The sequence below is a fragment of the Anarrhichthys ocellatus genome, unplaced genomic scaffold (assembly GCF_004355925.1).
Source record: "Anarrhichthys ocellatus isolate YVR2014 unplaced genomic scaffold, GSC_Weel_1.0 scaffold2, whole genome shotgun sequence".
In the NCBI taxonomy this organism is placed as follows: domain Eukaryota; kingdom Metazoa; phylum Chordata; class Actinopteri; order Perciformes; family Anarhichadidae; genus Anarrhichthys; species Anarrhichthys ocellatus.
In genome coordinates this window covers 8469246-8493674 of record NW_022280032.1, presented here as the reverse complement: position 1 = coordinate 8493674, position 24429 = coordinate 8469246, and the positions used below count along the sequence as shown (strand labels likewise).

The 24429-nt window shown below is 41.4% G+C and overlaps 2 protein-coding genes across 5 annotated transcripts; one reads left to right on the top strand and one right to left on the bottom strand.

The window, feature by feature from the left end:
* Positions 1-5391: 5391 nt before the first annotated feature.
* On the bottom strand, positions 5392-7202 carry fancf (FA complementation group F). The gene is made up of 2 exons (XM_031860092.1): positions 7154-7202; positions 5392-6868 (listed from the first exon to the last, which is right to left on the bottom strand). The coding sequence occupies exon 2, from the start codon at positions 6812-6814 to the stop codon at positions 5777-5779; it is 1038 nt and encodes a 345-aa protein (XP_031715952.1). The 5' UTR covers positions 6815-6868; positions 7154-7202; the 3' UTR covers positions 5392-5776.
* gas2a (growth arrest-specific 2a) lies at positions 6259-24317 on the top strand. 4 transcript variants are annotated; one of them, XM_031860059.1, is made up of 9 exons: positions 6259-7974; positions 11423-11584; positions 13811-13941; positions 16956-17097; positions 17946-17966; positions 18286-18349; positions 18461-18677; positions 18760-18867; positions 23135-24317. In XM_031860059.1, the coding sequence occupies exons 2-9, from the start codon at positions 11440-11442 to the stop codon at positions 23342-23344; spliced, it is 1038 nt and encodes a 345-aa protein (XP_031715919.1). In that variant the 5' UTR covers positions 6259-7974; positions 11423-11439; the 3' UTR covers positions 23345-24317. The 4 variants fall into 4 exon arrangements, with proteins under 4 accessions (XP_031715919.1, XP_031715910.1, XP_031715939.1 ...); XM_031860050.1 differs by having other exon boundaries at positions 16953-17097; XM_031860079.1 differs by lacking the exon at positions 17946-17966.
* Positions 24318-24429: the final 112 nt, after the last annotated feature.

Genomic DNA, 24429 nt, shown 5'->3' with positions numbered 1-24429 from the left:
CTGTCCTCCTCTAGACAACTGAGGTCAACAGTGTTACATGCAGCGTGTTCAACTATTGACCAGCTCCTGCATTAATTCTTGCCAAATCAATACTGTTTAATTCCAGAGCGTATTGGACTTTTAAACCAAAAATGCTTCTAATGAAAGTTTGAATTAAGAATTAATGTTGGCGACAAGCACAGTCAGGTTACCTTTGCTACCTGTATTTAAGGATTATTAGTATTTCATGTTTGCTCGAAAAACAATGAATAAAAAACACTGAATTAAAACACATAAAAGACATCAATGCTCATCACATTGCTTAGACAGTTAATTTACATTTTAATAAAATACTTGATGTAACTTACAATGAGCGCAGTCATAAGGATTGATTCCTACATTATCAATGTTACAAGTGACCACTCGTCAGGAATGCAAAGGTTGAATACACAGCACAGAAATGCTGACTTTACAAGGTGAAACCTGAATGCAGTTCCTTGCAACTCCCTTATATGGTGATGCCATCCAATGGAAATCAGTAGCAGCATTTAATATTTGAAATATCAGGAGGAGTTAGTTTGTGTATTCCAAAAAATATTCATTTGACTTAAGAAATTATTATGGAAATCAATTTTTTACCTGTCAATTTTAACTGAAGAACGTCAATAGATAAGTTACTGTTACAAGGCAAAAACAAAATGAACTCCCACATTCAGGGAGTCGTGAGAGAACGTGAAGTCTTATGACTCACAGTTAAATCTGAAATCAGAGGTGAACAGAATGAACAAGAAAGGGAATATTACCTTCTGTGGTGCCTCTGTGATGCTCTGCAGTGTGTCAAACACGCCCCTCTGGAGGCCGACGGACTGCAGCGCGTCAGCGATGTGGTAAATAATTCAGGAAAACATGGCGTCCAATCCGTCCACGTGCATCACTCAGAGCATCTCCTTAGAGCAGGAAGGGCTCGATGGTGTGTACGAGTCTGGATGAATCAAAGGCCGTGATTCTGACTGTGCCTTTCAGCGTCTGGAGGTGGGAATGAGTCATATGGAGCAGATACAGAATATGAGAGCAGTCCATCATTACAGGTGTGACCTGCTTCTTGAAGGTCCTCATTACACATGATGTCAATGTGACCAACAGGTAGCCATTAAATGTGTTCCTCCTGAGGCCGGGGTGAATATAAGCAGGGAAAACCTCTGCAGCTCTGCTCTCCCTTTCAGATGAGATGATAGACAGGCATGAAGTTTGTGAGGGTGGGGGTTAACGTGTTGACCGTCAGCTTTATGCACATGATGGACACTCTGAATCAATTTAATGTGCAGCAGCAGCAGCATTGACTCTACAGTAGCCTTGCTCTGTGTTGACTGATGCTTCGATCACAGGAAGCAGCTCCATTTCCGAAACACTGCCAGTTGCAGCAGTGGCAGCAATTAGAGTAAATCTCAGTTTCTCCTCCGATTATCTGGCCGGCTGAGGAGGGAAACCATTAACGCTCACTACCGCCTGCTCCTCGGTGCACATGTTAATTTGACAGAAAACACAATTGTGTCACCAGCCACGTGGAACATGTTTTCTCATGCCTAACCAGCCAGGGTGGTCATGGCTGTTGCACCGGTGACGTGCCTGTTGGGGCGCGCGATAATTGGACAACATCTGGCGATGCATTTCATTTATGGGTGGGACTTTTCTCAGCATTGACCTGCCTCTAACCTCCACCCACTCTGTTGTTTTTGCAGCATTATAAAAACTCAAACAGTTTTTGAGATGTTGAGCTGTTTGTCTGGTTGTGTAATCTTGCAGGCAAGTGAAGGGGGATTGAGTAGTTGTCCGTCTGTGGGGCAGGTGCAGTGTGGCTCCTGGGGGACTGTAATGGGATGAGGCCCAGCCGGAATGAGTGTTTGATGACGGGTTTGCACTCCTCCCCTGGGACTCAGCCAGCATGCAATTATCCTCCCGATCTCTTCTCTAGTCTGCAGTCCAAATCGTACACAGCGACCTCTCCAAACTGCTGCCTGAATATCCTCACAATCAGAAATTCAAATCCCTCATATGCAAAAAGAACAAGTAATTACAACCCCGAATTTCAAAGCAGTATTGCAGTAATTACTGTTTTATGGCACCCTCCAGCATGACATTACACTACCACGGGGCAATTGAATTTATAAACGCCTCCTTCTCCTCCCTTGCCAATTGCTTTATTAATGGTGAGCTCGGCAGCCCAAATCAGTCTGTGTCACCAGACATATTATATGTCTCTGCTCTCCACCCACTGCCACAGATGTGCAAACTGAAACCAATATATATTTTTAAAAATATTGCTGTTCAGAAATAAGATTACTGAATCTCCTCTAGATGTTTTTTTGAAATCTCTTGTTTTTGCAAAGAGCTTCTGCTTAAGATGTTCAACTTGGAAAGAAAAAAAAACGCCCTCCCTTTTATGATATGCAAATGGCATCCACTGTAAAAGATCTCCATCTTGTAAAGCTCCCCCGAAAGCAACAAGAACTGTGTGCTATCATTATTTTCATCTGTGCACTGAAACATTTATTAGTACCAAACTACTGACACGGTACTGAGGCGGGGCAACAGTGATGCTATTTAAGTGCGACATTTTCCGACCCGCAATATGAGGAGTGAGAATTGCATCTTCCACAATCCGAGGAACAGGAGGGGGCGTTGCAACATCCAATTCGTTTTCCTCCACAAAACTGGTTTCCTACAGTTGCATGTGAGGTAATCTATCACAGTTCCTTCCAGTTCCCCTCCCCCACATCACATTACGTTGACAGCTTCATACCCTCCTCTCTACAGCATGCTCATATCAAGCTCGTATCACACTCGAGACAAAGGATGAGAGGCCGATAAGATTCTACACGACATTCCCGTTGCAGCCAGTGCTTTGCTTTGAAATCTGGATGGAATGACGGTGATGAATTTGCTGACAAGGGAACATATTTTACAGCTTGAATTGTGTTTTAATCTCCTGCATGTCGTGAAAAAAGGGGCGTTCCATGACCATAAAATAGCTACAATTTACAGTAGCGTTTCTTTTATGGCAGCATCCAACGATCAATGTCATAATCGATTAATCTTTGCAGCTGTACTTTCTTTTGTTGTGGCTTTTTTTCTTCAACTCAGTCCCCTCCCTGTCCTTATGTGCAAAACTACAGTCATGTTTCTGCAACCACAGCACCCCACTGGAGTGTCTGACAGCACAGTTTTCATGGGATGTCCTGGAAAGGGCGTCGTGAACCTCTTTCATTCTGTTATTCACAAGCTGCACCAACATTTTATATGACTCAGTGGAAGCCTTACACTTCCATCCACCTCTTCCTCACAGCTTCACAGCGAAAAAAACCCCCAAATGAAAGCGACAATCCCTCTTCCTCGGCGCATGCCTGACGGTGATGGCCACTGATCAGCATCCTCTGAGTGGGACACAGGTGTGCGGAGGGCCCCCTCCTGCCTCTGGGAACAAGGGCCAGGCTGGAGCGGCTTAGGCACGTGCCGAGGGAGGGCTCTACACCCCTCCACCCCGCCCCTCTGAGGCCTCCCTATTCACACCACCAGATGGGGGCTGGATCTGAGTTTTAATGAATGCTATCCTTCACGACCCTTTAGAAGCCGCAGAACAACAGTCGCCCTCAGCATGTCACACTGCAGTGTGTTACCCCACGCTGGCACAGAACAATAACACACTGGACAGAATCAAAAACAAGCCAAGGATAAGATGTGAGAGCAGGAAATGCTGTGCGTTTCATTTCTAATTTCACATCCTCACTTGGGGAAAGTGTTTTTTATTTAAATAAAAGACAGAAATGCTACATACTGTATTCCCACAAATACTAAATTCATTGTTGAAGGGATTAGTGGCTGCTTGAACAGATTTAAGAGACGTCTTGTAGCCTCACACATTTAAAGTGGTCTGCTGCAGTTATTATGGGGCTGTCGACCTCCTGCTGTTTGAAGTGATACAATAAGAAAACCTGTAATTTCACTTTGCAGGTTAAGAGCAGACGGCAATTTTCTCCCATTTATGAGACACAAAAACTAGTTGGTAAATATAGCTGCTTTATATTATTAGGGTTTTAATCCTGCGGAATGAAACGGTTATTTATATTTAAATATTGCAGCTCCGTCAAAGAAAACTAAAGATTCTTTGACATAAAGAGATTGAAAATCACGGACTTTCCTTGTTATCAGATGTCAGACATGGGCATCATATAAATAATCGGTAAAACATGTTCTCCTTTCATAGAGATACAGGCAAAGGACTTAATTGTAGGCTTCTAATTTGGAGTGAGACTAACACATCTGAATCATCACCGTGGCTGCTAAGACACTCTGCCAGATATGTGCAAGGCTGTGAAGAAGAGTGAGAAACAAAATCTAAAAATGTGTTCAATCCCAAAGTCGAAACAATAAAGTGCTGCTTGTTAACATGTAGAGGATGAAAACTCTTTGCTGAATAAACTCATTTAATTATTTCCTTTGAATACCCAACTGGCTAAAACCTGATCTAACATGCTGAAAATCAAAATGAACTTTATTTGCATACATCTATAACCGAGATCCGTTCAATCCTTGTTGGTTTCCATCCAGCCAGATGAATATGTTCTTCATTGGATGGAAATAAATTGGTTGTGTACATGCAACCCCTCACTCGGTGACCCGTGTCTGTCTCAACGTGAATTGCTTTTGTGGCGTGTTAAACGAGCCGCGGTCGTGTTGGTGTTTCCCTCCGCACGGCGGCCGGGTCTCTAATCTGCTGTCTGCCACGGTTATGTCACACACACACACACACACCAGCTATTGTGTGATTGACGACGCCTGATCTGACTAACTGATCCCTCGCGCGCAGAGGTACTCCGACACATGGGCGAGGTCGGGGATGTGTGAATTGGCAGTCGAGTCACATCACTGGCATTAAGCCAATCAAAATGTTTGGATTCAGAAGGAGTGCAGCTTTGTTTTGCGAGGAGGCAATATTGACAGATGGTGTGTGAGAAAGTGAAAATGATTTTAGGGTGTGTACAGTTAGAAAAGGGTAAATTAGATTACACAATGTCTTTCCTTTCTTTTTGCAATTTCTTAACAGCCCGTTGTCCTTTAAGACCATTTTCTAGGACCTCATAAATCAGCAGCTACAGAATGATTTTTAAACACTACATCTATAATATCATTTGGTAGTGAGGTGGGATTTATGGGGCCAAATAAAGCCTTGAATCTCCGGAGACTTATTTATGAAGTGTAAACTATTCACTGCCTGAAATCTCTACTTTCAATTTAATTGAGTCAGATGACGTGCTGCTACAAGGCAGCATGTGGTTCTACCATCTGTCCAAACCGTTTTTAACAAATATCCAATTGTATTGAGAAAAACAATGAATCCCACCACTACAAGGTGCATGGATAAAATATTACAAAGATTACAAAATCCACTGAAGTGAGCATACTAATGCTTTTATGATACCTGTGTTTTGGTAATATTACCAAAATGCTACTTTTTTGACACCTTCCTCTGCTTGAAAATAAACACTTTTCTACAAAAATCAGTTTTTTTCCCCCATTAAAAAACCCAAAGTTATTTAATGTTGAATGTCAATGTGTCATGTGATGCCAGCTTTGAGTCATTGACGCAGTTTACAAAAATCTGTGCCCTGGACGTTTTCTTTGGTAACAAAACGTACTGAGGTTTATTACCCGGCCTTATAGTCACACATTGCATAAAGATATAAACAGACTTAGACATTTTGGCATCTTTTTGTACTCTAAATAATCATTAGACTGACAGTCACTTGTTTACAGCTGACAGGAGGTCTCCCCACACACTCAGACCTCCGACATCAAAGTCTCCATCGGACATTTTCAAAGCATTTAGCTCTTTTTCTACATCGTCTCTCAAAGAGGGACAGGTCTCAAACAAGCCTAGGAAGTGCTGGGTCAGTCTGTTGAAGGACACTGTTCGGTTCTTTCTGGGTTGAACCCATTCACCCTCACTTATGCTGTACTCCATATCGGCTGCCCACTTTTTCAGCAAATCGCAGTATGCATGTCTAAATTTCAGGTGTTCTTTGGTCAGGTCTATAATAAGTGTAGCAGGCAGAGCAGAACACATGTGCTGCAGCACACTTTGTTCTTTCTGCAGCCAGTCCAAGAGAAAGTCCTGTGAAGTGCTTTGTGAAGCAGAGTTTTTCTTTGTCAGCAGAGCTGCAGCGATGACAAGACAGAAATGTCCTGCTGCGCCTTCAAATCCCCGGAGGACAGAGTCTAAAATATGCTCTGTGCGGCAGGCTTCACTGCCTTGGCTCAGCAGAGCATCCAACCTCTCCATCAGCATCGCCGCCTGCACCTCAGCATCAGCACCAACACCAACAGCTGACAGGTCTGTGAGAGGACTCAGGACTTTACAAGCAGATTTGCATTGAATGATGTGGCTGCAGAAGCCGGTGACGTCCTGGCACTCACTCTGCTGGGTGTTTACAGGACTCGCAGTGTCAAAGAGTACCTTCATGATGGAGATGGGCAGCTCGGGGTTTTTCAACAGCCCAACAAGCAACAGGTGCTGACACCGGGAGAGGTCCGAGAGGGAAACTTCAATGTATCCCGCAAAGGCAGCTCGCAAACTTTGATTTGTGAGCTGCAGCTGCTTCTCCATAAGCATCCTTATCGCGGGGTTGTTGTGAAACCTGGAAAAGAGGCGTTCGCAGTACCGGGCCCACTGAACAGCTCTGGACAGAGTTTGTTTATCCCATCGCTGCACCTCACCGCTCAGCGCCGCCACCGCCAGCAGCTCCGTCGTGCTCGCCACGTTTTTCAGCACCGCCTCCATGTGGCGCTCTCCGCGTCCACAGGTCAGCCTCTGAGCGCTGCTGGTGGACGCTCACTGAGAGAGAAGCACACAGTTCAGCTAAACATTCACCCAAAACTGTCTTCTGCCGCCGACACACTGCAAAACGTTATCGTTAATAGGCTAGCTAGCGGGTTAGAAACAGGTTAGCTAACAACAACAACAGCAACAGTTAACATAACTTAGATTCGAGCAACAGCACAGGGCTTCCGGTGGCACGTTTCAAAACAAAATTATTTGTAACGAATGCTGTTTCATATTATATCCAGCGTTGACAGTATGACAAGCTATCAAAGGGATATTTAGTAGAAATTAACATACTTATGTTTTTCCTTTACTCGCGTACCCCGGCCGCTTGTTTGTCCCGCTTGTACTACTGCGCATGCGTCCTTGAGTGCGAAGCCTTGGCAAATGTATTTCCTTCAAAGTAAAAGCCGCAGAGTAACACCAGCAACACGCACAGAAAAAGTGCAGAATTGAGGTAAGCGAAACTCAGTATACACACATTTGGATTTTGTTTCTATGGTTTACTTTCTCACAAACATAATAATGTAGTTCATTCCCTATATTACATCAACACTATTGTAAAAACAAAACCCATCTAATTAGATAAAAAACGTAATTAATGCATGACAATAAAGCAATTACCTATTTTATTTATTTGGGGTTGTGTCTGCTTCATTATGATTTATTTACAAAATTAACAAAACAGTGTCATTTGAATTTAGTATTCATGATTTGATATAGTCAGGGTCTGTCAGTTGGATCAGATTACATGGGCACACAGAAAAAAATGGAAATCCATTTAATCAAAGTATATCGAAGGATTGAATTTCTGGGGCTGACCTGCTGAATGCAGTCCAGAAATGTCATATTGAGGCAACACAAAGCGGAGCGAAAGAGGCACTGCCAGCAGGATCAAACTTCCCTCCCATCAGCAGCAGCGCGAGTTTATGTGTGTGTGTGAGTGCATTCAGATCCTTGTGCAAATGCGCAGCGGTCCACATTGGTTCAGTGTTTTGGAGACTAACCTGTCGGTCGGTGCACCGTGGTGAAAAGCATGAAAACTGGGATCCAGCAGCTCTCAGGACGAGTGAGAGGAAGGTGCGCACTAACGAGCTGAACCCTCAGGGCGAGCACAGGTAAGGAGCTTCTTTGGACTCATGCAAAGACATTTGCGCTGCTTAACTGTTGCCAAATGAATGACAGACTTTTGAATGTCTTTATGTATAATCTGTTTTAGGTTGGGGGTACTTATACTTTATAGCCCCTTGCTCTTCTCACTGGGGGGTTGTGCCCTTTGCAAAATGTCATATTCAATTTTTAAAAGTTGGGACTCAGTTCAGTCTTAATTCTTGACAGTGAAGAAGCTGTTCATTCTTGTTTCTTTTTTTTTTTTTTGACATTTCTCAAAAAATAATTTCAAGGCATCTTTAATTACACAGAGTAACATTTTTTGTTCAGTTGCAGCGTTCAGTGATTTCATTGGTTTTAATTAGTGTGCTCTGCTGTTCAGTCATAACTCATCAGGCGTCCTCCCTTGATCCTATTTCCAGAGTGGTGAAATGTCTGTTGTGGCTGCTTTTATTTGTGACAGTTGTAAAGGAGGAGGCAACGTTAAAATTGTATAACAGTTGTAAATAAAATGTGCTGCAGTGTTTTAAGAGGCAGATGCAACAGTCCAAAACCAGTTTATTGCACTAAATTCATATAGCAACAAAAGATCTGTGTAATGCAAGAATGAGTGTGCTATGCAGACATGTTGTCTGTCTGAAGTGCAGTTTGCTTGTAGTGAAAAGGGAAACAACACGGGGTCTTCAAATGCAGGCCTATGCTGCCTGTTACATTTGGAAATTATTTAGTCGAGAATAAATCAAATGCAAGATTACAGCTCAGGATTTATGACACCATGTGGTTTAGTAAGACAATAACTGTTTTGTTGGAATGATTGTGTGATATGATATTAAACAAGCTTTGTGCTGTAGACTTATTGTATTGGTGATGTTACCACACAAAAAAAATCTGCTTTTGTTGATATCTGCTGCAGATTTCATACTTAACTAACCACAGTTGATGATGCAATTGGATAGCTGAAAGCAATACTGACTCACAACACACACACACAGTACTTCTCTGTTGGAGAAACATGCTGAGTTTCCTTGTTTAAATGGACAATTCAGTCTCCAGATCAGTTTACTGTTGTAGTGGAGAAAGGCATGAAGGGCTGTGAGGGTTAGGAGTACAGAGACACTCTTGTTTTTTTGTCTGTGATTCAGCAGTCGAAATTCCCATCCATATGCCTTTCCTGGAGCAATCTGCAGCCAACTGTGGCAGGTTATGACGGCTTTACTGAAGTCATGAGGCTTTTCAGACTGAGAAAAATAAATTGTATATCTCTAATCGAATATCTCTGGACTATAAGATGTATTTTCTTCTGCTTCTGAACCTGGGTGTACTGTCAGATTCTGAGTCAGATTCTGAAAAATAACATGAAGCAGCAAGTTCAGCAGATGGTCCATGCTACATGAAGCCTAGCAGAGTGGTGGAGTTGGCTGTGTTCTTGGCCTGCAGTGGAAGAGGTCAGGCGACAGTGTGGTGAGAGGAAACCAGGTATGTTTAACAACAGCTCCTTGTTTCTTTAGGAAACTTTCCTGGGAAAAAGTGAAGAAAACCGAGTATGATCTCCATGATCCCGTTGAGAACATACAGCTTTTGAATTAAGTATGTTGTTCAATGACAGATGTTTACCCAGCAGAACTCCAATGCATTTTTCTGCATTTTAAAATGAGTTATGTGGCTTGAGAATCACATGAGAAAGTTGGATACATGGTTTTCATTAGCCAGTGAAGAAAATATACTGAATATCAAAAACGAGTGTAAAATATTTAAGATACATCTTCACTGTGCTATGTTACCCATTGACAGATATGTCAAAAACAAATATCTTTATAAACACCAGTGAATGGTGCTTGTGCTGTGAGACATGAGAAGTTGTCCCAGTGCCCTTATTCTGTCTGTCAGCCTGCACCACTGTGGACGTGTGAATGTAGCACCTGCGTGTGAGTGCTGAGCTCCAGAGTTTATTGTGTGTAAGCAACATGGAGCTCTTGTCTTCAGGAAGATAAGACGACCTTGGTCGGACATCAAGGCCCCGATGTCCAGCGTGGCACCACAGTGTGATTTGGTTACAGCCAACTGCAGGGGGACCTTGACATGTTACAGAGCTTTAAAGGTCAGATTCCTCACGTTGTGTTGCACTCCCTCGGTATTCAGAGGACATTTTCAGCCATCACAGACTATGAGCTAATTGTTCATGGAAGCTTCCCTTCCTTGTGTGAATGAGCTCTTCTTCTAATTTGCATCAAATATCCTGTTGCTATTTGCCTAGCGTGTAAGATGTTCCTGCTGGTGTCCAAGCTGGAGGCAAAGCTTTTTTAGATGCCACAACTTGATTTCATTACAAAGAGGCGATTGTACTCAACCCACTTTCTGTTTCTTTAATGACGCCTGAAAGAAGAATTTAGTGAAGACAAAAAAACAGAAACATATCAATCACACTCAGTCATCTATGTTGTTAAGTCATCTGTCACAATAGAATATGTAAGCTGTACGTTTCTTAATTCATAAAATGATGTCCGTACATTCTCTCGTTCCATGTCAGCGCTTACATCTGGTGCCCAGTTGTTTTGTCAGTTACTTGCATCATCAGCAAATGCACTAATGGAGTGACACTGGATTGAAATGTGAAAAGATTTTTACATTATAGCTCAGACAGTGAACATCTGGCACACTGTACCACCAGACTGTGAGAAATGTCTCATTTACTTATTGACTTCACTTTGCAGGCAGTGAGTAGTTGTTAAAATGTCGCTCTGAATATTGATGTCAAATCCAGTCTCTCCATCAGGCTGCAATGTAAGGCCTGCTGCAGTGTCGGCTCGATTGAATTGATTTAGACTCTGATAGACTGGTTCTGTAATCTGAAGGAGCTCTTTGTCTGTGGCTGCTGTTTGTTGAATAGAGGTCCTACTGTACGTGTGTGGCTGGTATGAAAGTGTCTGTTGTCCAGTGAAGAGGTGGACAGGAACCTTACTGTCTCATATCATCAGGTGGACTGAAAACCAAACCGGGATTCGTGCCAAGAGGACAAAAGCACTCTGATCCCTCTTCTCTTGTATTCATTTGATCGGCCTCCTCTAGGGCCTGGATGACAGCTGTTATTGAAGAATATTGTCATGATAATTTAGATTTAGAAAGAAATGTTCAGACGGTCTTCATTTCCATGAGTGATTCCTTCTATCATCATAATATACCATAAGATTTACAACTTGATGGTTTCTGTTAGACTGTTGGCTGGTCAAAGCCTGAAAATGTTGTTGAATAAACACCCATCACAGTTTCAACAAAAAAAAGGACATTATAAGCTTCACACATGAGGTATTGATTGAAGAGCTGCTCTACGGTAGACTATTACACATATCCATATTGATTTTATAGACAGCACACATGTTTGAAGTTCCTTTTGCAAACTCTCACTGACGTCTTTGTGATCATCGTCTTTGTGCGTCCTGTCCTCCTGTCCTTCCTCAGGCCGTCAAAAGGGAACCATGTGCAGCTTCCTGAGCCCCAAACAGCCCAGTGGCCCCGGCTTCACAGATATGCAGCAGTATCAGCAGTGGCTGGCCAGTCGACATGAAGCCAGCCTGCTGCCCATGAAGGAAGACCTGGCCCTGTGGCTCACTAATATCCTCGGTAGGAAACACTCATAATCATCACATGACCCCACTAATAGTAATTCTGTATTTATCATAAACAAGTTGTATGGAAATAATTTCTTCCAATACATTTTAATTATATATTGTCCCTCAGTTATTTATTTCCCACAAATCTTGCTATTTTTGCTAACAAATACAAAGCACTGTCCTAGAAATAGCTTGGCTTTGAATTGCCTAACCTTCAGCATTAATTGAACTGGTGTTGCTGATGCAAACACCTCTGCTGTGGACTGGAATCAATCTGAACCTCATTACAAACACTTTTAAAGTCACTAGAATGTGTGAACCAGTTCCCTGTTCACCCTCCCATACATTTTCCTTAATTGAATAATGGCCGTCATTACGAGTTCTCGAATAATGCGCAGCCAGTGGTGGAGATTAAGCAGCAGAGGGAACATCAGCAGAGGCTTTGTGCAAGGTTGCTATTGCATAATAAATCACCCTTTGTAGTGTACTTCTTCAACAGTGCAGTCACAAAACAAATGCATGGAGCACTCTGAGGATCTGATTTGAATTTAGAGACTCAAATCGAATTGGGTGTGTTTGCAGAAAGTTAAGTTTCATATTAACACATAATAGTCTCTGTATGGTTTATGCAGTATGGTTTATAGTGGGAAAAAGAGAATATTCAGGTTTAATTGTGGCACCAGTGACCAACCAGTGTCCGCACAAAAATGTACTTGTTAGCAAAACCCATATTCTTACAATTCCTCCTCCACCAGAGTTGATGACAATGTAAGAATTCAGCAATTGTTCGCTGAATTTCTAAGAGGCTAACAGTCTGTTTACTATTATTTTATGTATGAGCATTTCAAGTTTTGTTAACGAGTTTATAGTCTTTAGGAAGTGAGGCATTCTGCTGATGCACCTCAGTATTTGAAGCTTTTCTTCCAAATTTCTTTTGAAATATTTGTAGCTGTACTTGATACGGTAAAAATTATTCACCTGATGTCTGGGAGTTACTCCATGGGACATCCTGCAGACTGTAAACAGTCCAACAATAATTTCTCAAATCAACTGGAAGCCGGTTAAGTTTCTGAAACTGACTCCTGTGTGTGTGTGTGTGTGTATGTGTGTGTGTGTGTGTGTGTGTGTGTGTGTGTGTGTGTGTGTGTGTGTGTGTGAGCTACTTAAAACAACTTCAGTATCTCATTTGTTATCTCTGGCAGTCTGTGTGTTTGCGCTGGAACCAGCTGAGCTAGAAACCTCTGGTGTGCTGTTGGGATCAAAGACAAAAAAAGATTTCAGAGCATCCACATATTTGCAGTAAATGTTGAACCAGTTTGTTGGTTTAAAGGTGTTCAGCACCATAACATTCTCAGAAAGAAGGCGCTGGTATGCTTAGCAGGGTTTATAGTTTCAGGTGGGAGGAGTGATGCGGCATAACGAGTCCACTGATTGAGTGGGAGGCGGATGCTTGCTTATACTGATGAGTCATACTGCTGTTGTGATGGGGGGTTGAATGAACCAAGCAATTCATGCGAGTGAGTATTTGAGTTGAACTGTTTCTCTCAGAGCCCTCTGGAATATATTTTCCTCACACATGGATCGAGGGAGAGTCTGAGCATAAAAGACGGGAGCTCACTGAGTATTTCTCAAGATTTCAATCTCTCTTTTCTGGGCTCAATTACAACATTTGGAACTCATTAAACGTCGAACCCCCAAGACCCCTCCTCCTATAAGAAACAGAAAAGGGATTAAAAAAAAAAAAAAAATCTCTCCGGTTTCTTTCCACAGACACCCCCCTGCCACCACCTCCTTTTTCACAATGATCTAACTATGAAGGAATGGTCCTCTGGAAGTCAGTCAACTGGACACCACATGTTGATCACCAATCTATCTCTGCAACAGTGCAGGATAATGAGGCATATTGTGCACAATCAGACGCCCCCTTTTCTTGTGATCTTGTCTTTGCCACCCCACGGTAGAAAATCCCCCCGCCCCCCTCACCAGATTCCCCCGAGTCATGTTGTAATATGTGAACATTTGGCTTCTCCATAGCTGCCTAAACCCAGCAGCACAAGCCAAGCTCAATCAGCCAAGCAGTTTCTGGGAGTCAATAACATCGCATCAGGTTCAGCTTCAACTGGGAATGGATGGAGAATAAATTGTATTTCCTTATACTGCACATATATTTTAAAATGAGCATTTGCATGTTGAATTTACTGCTGGGTTCTCTGCTTTCTTTGTGTCCCCTGGTCAGGTCTGGAAATCACCGCTGAGAGTTTCATGGATCGCTTAGACAATGGCTTCCTGTTGTGCCAGCTGGCTGAGACACTACAGGAGAAGTTCAGGCAAAATGATGGAGACATGTCTGCCTGTGGCAACAGCAAGGTATCAAGAAACCTGAGGATTACAGTAGTGTGGCATGATAGCGTTTACAGTGAAAACGCTAATCTGGGAGCCAACCCTTAAAGTGTTCAATGATTTGACAGAGAATCGATTCTAAAAACGTGTATGATCATTTTGACTGACAATCGCTGTGGTCCCAACTATATGAGCAATCCTCCTGCATGATTAAAAAAAGTGTGAAATCCAGACATACTAAGTAGTATTACATTTAATATCAGTTTTCTGCATTGCCACATAAATTATCCTTTCAAATCCTGTTATTTCTGCAAAAGTAATTGTGACCAAACTGCTTAAAGACAACAGTGTTGAAGTTGTATTGACTGTTCCTGAGACAGGAAACAGCTGGTATCAGGTGTCCATCAATTAGATCAATAAAAGCAACACTAATAGAGTCCCTCCCATCTCAAAGAAATATTGACATCATAACCTTTGAAAGGTAACACAGAGAGACCCTCTAGAATTATATTTGATATCCAACCCGTCCACAGATCTTATAATTGTTCTCTCGGCTCAGCAGCACCCATAAATCCCAACTTCGCAAGGAGCTCCATAATTTCATAAAAGAGGTGCACAAAGGGTGGGATGGGGGATGGGGGCCTGCAGCCTTCAGCAGGGCAGAAAAGGGAAAAAAAGAAGGCTGGCAAGGACACATTAACTGATGGGGCCCCACATCCCCTGTGAGAATTGGCAGAACTACGTTAAATGTTCATTTCTTGTGAGCCTTGAGTGAGGCTTTAATGAATTTTAAAAGATTAAAGGGTACCTTGCAAGTCGTAATCGTATATATTTTACTGGCTCACTGCTCCAGAAAACAAACCCATCGGGGTGCAGATCTTTACATTGGATCTGCTTCAGAGCTACTGCAAGAAGGTTTGATGTCTTTAGCTATATAAATGTTGTTCACGTATTTCCACTTGTGCCCAGTCTATAGACGTCCATAGAAACATCCTACAGTGTTGAGCAAAGTTGCATTGACTTTGTTAAAGTTTTCTTGATTAGCCTTCAAACATAAAATGTGGCTTCATAAGAATTAAAAAAAATTGTGCTGAATATGACAAAAGCCTTATCTTGGAGACATGAATACTATCTGTAGTTTCTAGTATCTGGTGCTCAGGGAAACACTGATTAGTTTCTGTTCAGAGGAAAGGAAGCTAAAGACTCCTGTGTTGGCTCTGGAGTGAGAATTGTTGATGTTTGCACTGAGGCATTACTGTGCTGATGACGTTGAGTCTCCTGACCTACAACTCAGGCTGAAAATCAAACAAAGTTGCACCATGATGTTTTATGTTATACCTACAGCTCACATTCTGCACTTTCAGCATTCGCCTGATACAATGTACGTCATCTTATGTCATTTCAAATTTACGACTCAAAGAATTGTTGCTTTGCTTATCATGGCACTTTGTAATAAGCTGAGATGTTTACTGTTTTTGACCACTTTAAAGAGAACGTCCATCTGCTTTCAAACTCGTTATGAGTTGTGGGTGGAGTGGGACTAAATGATTCCAGCAGAGGGAAACAATAAATCCCTTTGTAGATGCTGTCTCTTGCACATCTTCTGACGTGTTTACGTCAATGTAAACTGCATATGACTGAAGATGATATTTCTTTCTCGTCATATTAGTCATGTGCCAGATTCAATACCACCACCTTCTTAACTGTTAAAATTATTCCCACACTAACAAAATTTAAAGGAACATTCATTATTTTAGGAAATACGCTCATTTACTAACCACTCCCATATCTGTCCATTAAATGTAAAGCTACAGTCAGCACTAGTCAGATTAACTTAGCACAACAAATGGAAACAAGGAAACAGCTTGGTTAGGGTTAGTTATTTTATATGCACAAAACCGGGGTGTAAAAATTACATTTTAAAAGTTTGTTTTTTGTTGTCGACTATTTCTTGGTTGGGACTAGTTGCCAGACAACCAGCAGAGACCCCAGGAAGTTACTGCGTTGGAAATAGTTTGACACACAACCCCCCAAGCTTTAGAGGAAGTGAAGGGGATTTTTAAACCGTTGAACAGAACCAAGCTGTTACCCCCTGTTTCCAGTCTTTATGCTAAGCTAAAATAACTGTCTGCAGAGGTATAATCTCCACAAGTAACTCTAAACAAAAAAGCCAATAAGCGTAGGCATATTTCCCAAATTGTAGAACTATTCCTTTAAAGTGTGCACGTACAGCCATGAAGGTAGAGATACATAAATCATTTATAATCTTCCTGGTTGAAAGAAAATTACGTGATTTCTAACTCAAAGTACTCCCTTATCCGTATTATTTGTTCCTATTCCTCTTAACATAATGTCTTCCAAAAGTTCTGTGCCTTCTGTGCAATTATTAGATACGTAAAGGTGCAGATCAGCACCACAGAAACAACAACATGTCATTCTGATTGTTGGATCAAATGAAACTGGCAATGTGGTCGACATTATTTCTCCAGGAATGCAAAGTAATTCAACAACAGAAAGGATCCCAGAAAAAGTCAAAAGGAGAGCCTGGAAAGAAAAGAAAAATACCCACAAAAAGCCTGCATATTTCCAGCATGAGCTCATTGCACCTTTCTTATAGCACAGACGCATGCACATATCCTGCATAAAACCACAACGAGGCGCATAAATCTCCCCAAACAGACCGTGTGGGGGCTGAAACCTTTAAGCATGTCATTTGATCCCAAATCATAGAAGGCCTGGTAAAGTAGACCCATTTTCTAACCCACCATATAGCGTATTGATCGTTGTTGAAAAGCAGCAGATGGAGAAGAAATCAGTGTTGATAAAAAAGTGTGTGACTCTGTGTTTTGGTGGAAACTCTGGGGGTTTTTCTGGACGTCACCCCAGTGGATATTTGTTTTTGCTTTGTCAAACACAGAATAGAAGTTCATGTTCAGTTCTGTGTCTAAGCACTATTCATCAATTAAAATGTTCTTCATCCCAGGTTCATTTGTGTGTAGCGTACATGAAGACATCTACTAACCTCTCAATGTCTCTAGCAGAGTATTCCCTATCGGAGGATACCATGTCGGCAGAGCGCTCCCTCCGGTTCCTTTTTTGCCCGAGACAACACAGCTAACTTCCTGGCCTGGTGTCGTAAGGTTGGAGTTGGAGAAACATGTCTGTTTGAGTCAGAGGATTTAGGTGAGAGTACTCTTTTTCTGCTATCAACATCAGAACACTAAAGAATCTAAATGTTGGACAAACAGGGGAGTCTGTAAACAGGCTTTAGATACAACACAGCTGCAGCATTTGGCTGTCACTGGCACCACCAGGGCATTGGACTCATGTTTCTATCTCCTGTGAATGGCGTGATTGTGCAGGTATAGAGTATCACACAGGTTGGACTGCTTCTCTCTCCTCCCCCCTGAAGCTCAGAGGACTCACATCTCCAGGCTTCTCTTCAACTCCTTTGACATTCACACAAAGCTCACTAGGGCAGCAGTCTGCTGGGAGAAACTCTACCTGACGATGAGGACATGTGCATCTCAGATACAGTGCTCATGCAGAAAACGTCTGGAGTAAAACAAAGGCAGCACAGACAGAAGGGTGTGAGTTAGAGAGAAAGTAGGCCAACGCTATGCAAATGTTTTCCTCAGCCCACAGTGGGGACATTCTGCTCTCTTCCTCATTCACACACTCACTGTGTTATCTATATCCTTCTAATCTATTGCAAGGATTTTTTGCGCATTATGTCACTGGAATATGCTCGCAGTTAAGATATGCCTGGACTGAAATATTCTCCTTACAATTAGATATACAGTACCTTATGTGATCCTGCCAGTAACAGAAATACCGAGAATATTCGTACATTCCTGTAATTTCTGTCTAATGGCCGCTTGACCATCGCTAAGCATTTTCAACTATGCAAATCATTTCTGAAGGCCAAGTCACACACACTCATTTATCAACACTGCACCCTCACATGCACTTCACTGACTTCTTTCTTTTTCTTTCTTCTGTTATTTCTCTGGATGGATTTATCAGTTCAGCAGTAGATGAAACAACAACAGGTTTGCTATCATGCAGTGGATATTTTGTCTTTAATGCATGATGTGGTGTGTCACATGTATCACACATCTTGTCTCACTGTCTGGTCATATATTCGGAGAGGTTAGAATATATAATATAGAAAACCTCAAGTCTGAACAATATACTCATTTGGGACAATCCGGGTTGGAGACGAGAGGAACATTTGATTGCATGAAGTTCACGAGTTCATTTTTATGTTCATCTTACCATCACACAGCCACTCATTCTCACTCAGTGCCCTTTTCCAGATACGATATAATGTCTATATACTGAATGCTAAAGCTTAATCTCTTCCTGTAGTTCTTCATAAGCAGCCGCGAGAAGTCTGCCTCTGTCTTTTAGAGTTGGGGCGGATAGCTTCACGGTATGGAATTGCTTTTCCTGTAATCTGTATATTTTAGTTCACACATGACTATTTTTCAATATGCTTCTTCAGATTTATGGGATGACACTACTCTTTGTTTCCTTGGTCTAGATACAACGTGGAGCCTCCTGGCCTCATACAACTGGAGAAAGAGATTGAACAAGAAGAAAAATCACCTCCACCACCTCCATCACCTGTATCCCCAGCTCAGCCCCTTCCTCCATCTCCATCTCCATCTTTATCTCCCTCCCCGTCTCCTTCCCCATCTCCGACTCCTACCAAAGTCAGTTCCGGCAAGAAAAGTACAGGGAAGCTGTTGGACGATACTGTAAGTTAGCAGTAATTAACCCCTGCTTCTACTTTTCATTAGCAGGAGGGAAATATCTTTAATATATTTGTGTGTTTTACAGGTAAGAGATATCGCTGATGATCCCCCCTGCAGATGTCTGAACAAATTCTGCGTAGAGAGACACTCACAGGGTCGATACCGTGTTGGAGAGAAGATGCTTTTTATCCGGGTACATTTTTTCATAATAAGGAGATGTATGCAGCATCTGGTGTTAGAAAATGTTTAATTTTCCAACAGTGATGGAAAAAGTATCCAAATCCTTAGTTAAACGTAAGAATAGCACATGGGAAGTTAAGATTAAAAGTCTTGGTTTCATATTATTAGTGTCTTATTTGCTTAAGTTCAATTTTGAGGTACTTATACAGACTTGAGTACCTCAAATTTGTGCTTCTTCTACTTCACTGTTTTAGAGGCTAAATTCAGTTAATTCATCATTTAGCCGATTAATCTATCCAAGAGCATTCAAATAAATTCAAATGAGCTTCACTTTGACCAGCAGCAACATGAAATGCTGTATACGTCATTAAGTAACAAAACACTGACAGGGATCTGCCGAATGAGTACTTTTACATACAGAACTATGTCATGTGTCCGGCTTCATACATTTTGCTAATAATCCTACTTTCACTTGGGTAAAATTTTAATTAATACTTCTTCCTGCTTCCTACTGTGCTTCATATAGTGTTTGTTAGTTATATTATTAGAAGTATGAAAAATCTGTTCTGCAAAGAAATGAGTTACTGCAAATGCTGGATAAACGTAGTTGAGTAAAAGGTACAATATTGCTTTCTGTGCTGGATAAATGGTTTATTAGTCTGTGTTTTATTGGGTTGATATATATTTTAGAATGTAACACAAGGACAGAGAAAAACTCAAAAACTAACACAAGTTCACATTTGTGATCATCAAATTTCTATTAATTTTTCCAATCAGTTTGGGGTGGATAACAATAAGGTCTCCCCCTGCAGTGCAAACCTCTCTCTATGCACACAGCATATGGCAGAGTGTTGATACTAGGGACTGGCTTTGGGATGAAAGTAAACCATTGTGTCTGGAGAGCCCGCCTTTGCTGTGAGGTCTCATTTACTGGTAGTGGTATTCCGACAATGTCCGTCTTAGCCAAACATAATGTGGCTCACTGGCTATTAAGGGAAAATAACACCCACACATTTCCATATGATCTGAAGTTAATGCTTGGAAAATATTTGACTCAGCTTTATCGCCCGTTAATTGTGTCTTATAATCACACTGAATCTATCAGACCAGGAAACGTTACTGGATTCTCTCTGAGTGGAGGGATAAAGGATACTGGAGGATGATAAATGGAGGCTAACACACATTAGAGAAGTAGCATTGGTCCCCTTGGGATTCTGGTTACTTGGCAACCTACAACCAGAATTCACACCTCTAAGAATGTGAGTCATGCCGACGGTATGTTTCAGATGCGGAGACGTACAAAAGAGAGTTTACTCTTGGATGTCCTCTGCTGTCAGCCCGTTATACTGCAACCACTAATGTCAAATATCAAACAAGTCTCAGTCATTGTAGGGTGTGGATGAACAAAGCTGTTTTTAAATATTAGTGAGGACCATAAGAATTTCCTGCTACAATAACATGAGGGAATCTGAATATTTATCATCATTTGATGCTTTTTTGATTTTTGCTTTTCAGTCTTCTTTGTGTTGCTGAGCAACCAAGGACAGATGGTGAGAAGCTCACAGTGTTGGTCTAATGCAGGATGCTGTACAGTATTTAATCTGGACCACCACACGTGTCTGTTCAAGTCAATCTTACTCATTTAGACCAAAACCACAAAACACAAATTTGCATCGAAGGGCCGTCTCTCTTCCTCGTGAATATAATTTAGTTCTCCCTTTATTTATTTCTTTACACACAGTACTTACTTCTATTTTATTGCCTATTTTATTGTTTTATTCTATTAACTAATTTAAAATATTTGAATATTTGTTTATATATGTTCTGTGTGGGTAGGGTGGAGGGGGACCACAACTGCAATTCATTGTACAATCCTGCATTGTATGTTGAACAATAGAGCAAAACCTTGAGCTGAACCTTGAGCCTTTTCAATTGGTATTGCATACCACTCTCTCTCTCTGTGCAGACCCTTGATATCCCCCCCAACAAACCTTTAATTGGGAAAAACCATAAAAAGCAAAAGAGGAGGTATCCTTCTTCCAGGACGGACAGGCATGCACTAAATGTGCACAGGGTTGTCAGAATTAACAAAACAAAAATGACACATGCTTATGATCATGCGTTATCGTGTGTACTCACAGTTACTGTATGTGAGATACATTGTTTGATCAGACCGAAGCAAGTGTGAAGCCTCTATTCCTTTGTCTCTCAGCCAGCATTCTTCACAGTCAAAATGTTTTAATTAAAATTCCTCAAATGGTTTTACCCTGCAGCAGCTGCTTCCACTGAAAAGGCATGAGGACCGTAAGACCAAGTCACTTTCTGTAGGCAGTGAGAACAACAGTGGCATGCAGCCCATATAAGAGTGTACACCACAATTATCTGTCCATGCCTGAGAGACTGACCTTCTCAGCTCCTGGAATAAATGAGGTGGTTGTAGGCTCAACAAGGGGGCAGAGTAACATCACAGTGTTTGTGAGAAGTGCTGTCCAAGCTCTGCCCCGGGCCTCTGTCCTTCTCTGGGCTGCAGAGGGAATGGGCTTGTCCCAAAGCAGCGTGATTGAAACCCCTCTGCATCACACAGGTCCATTAAAATCCACAGTCACAAAGCCTGAAGGCCTGGTGCTGATGATTGGAGGCACTGCCCCACCGGTGCCCTCTTGATTGATTCTTTTAAGAGGCTTATAAATGTTGCATGTTATGCTGCCTAGAGGGCAGAAAGCCTCATATCTGGCCAGACCGAGGGGACAATCTCATGAGGTAGTTTACCCTTTTTATCAAACAACTTAGTTTGGCATTTGTCTGAATGATTCTCCTGCTGTTTGTGTTTTTGAAGACAAACATCCAACAGCATCCTAATAGTCTTGATAGTAAGCTGTTCTGTACTATTTCATCTTTCATCGGTAAACGAGCTTGTTTTACTAGAGGTGTAATGTCGTGTTAATGGGGTATAGGAGTGATAAGGCTCTATAGTGAGGCTGACACGTTTTATGAGCACAGCCTCTGGGGAATGTGAGTGTCTGAGCATCCAATACATCAAAGCCTTTCATCTTCTTCTCTCTATTGTAATGGTCGATGTTGCCATGGTACCCAACCTTGAGAATGTGTGGCAGGTGGCATCATTTTGAAGCAAATGTTGTAGACTGAGCGATTAAAAAACACACTCCATCTAATGTCTTGGTTAAGCAGAGTGTATACTGTCATTTTTAGGTTTTGTGCTTATCAGTGATGAATTAGCCATTGTGTAAATATTGTTTAGCCATGCTAACGGCCTGACTGTAAGGATGGAATGTCAGTCCTCCATTTTGATCAAGACTAAAATATCTCAACTATTACTGGACTGCTATGAAATTTAGTTCGGATATTCATGGTCCCCAGAGGATGAACCATGCTGACTTTGGTGATCCTCTGACAACTATATTAGGTGTGGGTATTCATGTTCCCCACAGGGTGAATCCTAACGACCCTTGTGACGCCTGACTCCTCTAGCGCCATCAGCAGGTCAACGTTTTCACAGTGAAATATCTCAACATCTGCTCGATGGATTGGCAAAACTTTATACAGATGTTCATGGTTCCTAATGACTAGATTCCCTGCCTTTGGGTGTATTTCTGGTTTTGAGTGAAGTATAACTACTGGGTGAACATGACATTTGTTCCGAAAGATGAATTGTAATGACTTTGGTGTATTCCTGCCTTTAATCTAGCGCGATTATCAGCACACACAAAAAAAGAAAAGAAAGAAAGAAAAACAATTCTTACCTGCACAACTAATGACATTCCCATCAACCACAACTGTGTTTACTGTTCGTTAGCAAACATTAACAAAAGATAGTAAACTTGGTAAACACGATATCTGCTTAGCATTAACTTGTTAGCATTTTTATTGTGAGCATGTGAGCATGCTGACATTCGCATTTAGCTTAAAACTTTGCTAGCAGTCTCACAGAGCCACTCTTAGTCTTCTTTATCATGTATCTCCATAAATCAAACAGTGATGAATCAATCATTCTGTTCTGTCTCAACATGGCATTAGGCAGGTAAGAGATGGAGAGAGCTTCCCTCCAGGGACATCAACCAGTCTGAGGCCCCCCAGCATCAATCAACAACCTCTGACATCAAAGCCAAGCTTAACTGTTCGTTCAACTTCTGAACCGAAGCCTCAATCAGTGAAATGACATTAGTCCTATTGAAGGAAGGGCTCAGCAACCCGTTTTAAGCTCTCCTTTGACACAGTGACATCAGAAGTGACACTATAATGCTATTTATTTCTCTCTGCAGATGCTGCACAACAAGCATGTGATGGTGCGTGTTGGCGGAGGCTGGGAGACGTTTGAGAGCTACCTGCTGAAACACGACCCGTGTCGCATGCTCCAAGTCTCCCGGGTGGAGGGCAAGATGTCCCCCATCAGCTGCAAGTCCCCCAACATCAAGGACCTCGCCCCTGACAGCTACCTGGTGGTGGCAGCCCACTACCGCAGCAAAAAGTGAGGACATGAGACTGAAACGTGCCATTCATAACAGGATGGCTTGTTGCCATTGTTTACTCCCTAATGAACGTGCGTATATAACATATCCCTGTTCTGTAAGAAGCTATAGTCTTCTTTGGCAACCTGGCAGGTAGACATTTTCCACAAAGGCAATTCCCCCTCTTTTCTTAATTTGCCATTTGGCTATTTGTGATATTGTTAACCTGCCTTACATCGAATACACGGGTGGCTTTAGTGGGCAGCAAACTCAAGTTGCAAATTGAACTTTAACTATGACATTAGAAGAATAAGTGGAAACTTCACTGTCCAAAGAAATGTAATTTACCAAATCTTTACATGATTCACTGCATAATTTGCTTGTAAAAACTGCCAAATCTCCCCTAGAAACCAAACATTGGGCTTTTTTTTAATTATTAGACTAAGAAATGAAAGCAATGCTTAGACTGTTAACATGTTTAATACCTATTCTATGAAATGCATTTTTATACTATAATCATTTTTTTAAATTCTTCTATCGTTATTAGGATAGCTGCTGTGTTATATAATTTCTAATGTAAGAATATGGACAATCACCTGTTCAAGACGCAGTATGTAGTTAAACAGAACCTCATTGATTTATGATTAATCAGTAGATTATGATTTGATGTTCTGCAATTCTTAAATTTGTTGCATGTTACTCATTTCTAGTTAGTGCAATAATTAAAACTTGATAATCTCTGTTTAGCTTTTTTTTTACAATTAATAGATAAACTATATTATCGTTCCATATATTACTTTGTGCAACTTTTTCCCTGGAAAATGAATAAGTAGATTTGACATGAGATCATGAGCTATGCAAACAGACTTGTATGTGAATATAATTGGTCCAATTTATGTTTTAGATGTACATTTTTAATAAATTCTCAAAACTTTAATCTTCACAATTTGAAATATATACTTTGTCTGTAAAGCTTTTGGAATTTAAACATTTTAAATATTTGTAAGACGACATAATATTGGTACATGTTCAACGGATCAACTGTCGACTTAAGTCAACAACTAAGTGTACATTTTTTAGCAAGTATATATCTCAACCATAGTATGCTG

Excerpts from the sequence above, each read along its gene's own strand:
- gas2a (XM_031860050.1), top strand. The coding sequence starts at position 11,440 with ATGTGCAGCTTCCTGAGCCCCAAACAGCCCAGTGGCCCCGGCTTCACA. Across the intron at positions 17,967-18,285 it reads AGTAGATGAAACAACAACAG|TTCTTCATAAGCAGCCGCGA; the intron begins GTTTGCTATCAT and ends CTCTTCCTGTAG. Across the intron at positions 18,350-18,460 it reads TTGGGGCGGATAGCTTCACG|ATACAACGTGGAGCCTCCTG; the intron begins GTATGGAATTGC and ends TCCTTGGTCTAG.
- fancf (XM_031860092.1), bottom strand. The coding sequence starts at position 6,814 with ATGGAGGCGGTGCTGAAAAACGTGGCGAGCACGACGGAGCTGCTGGCG.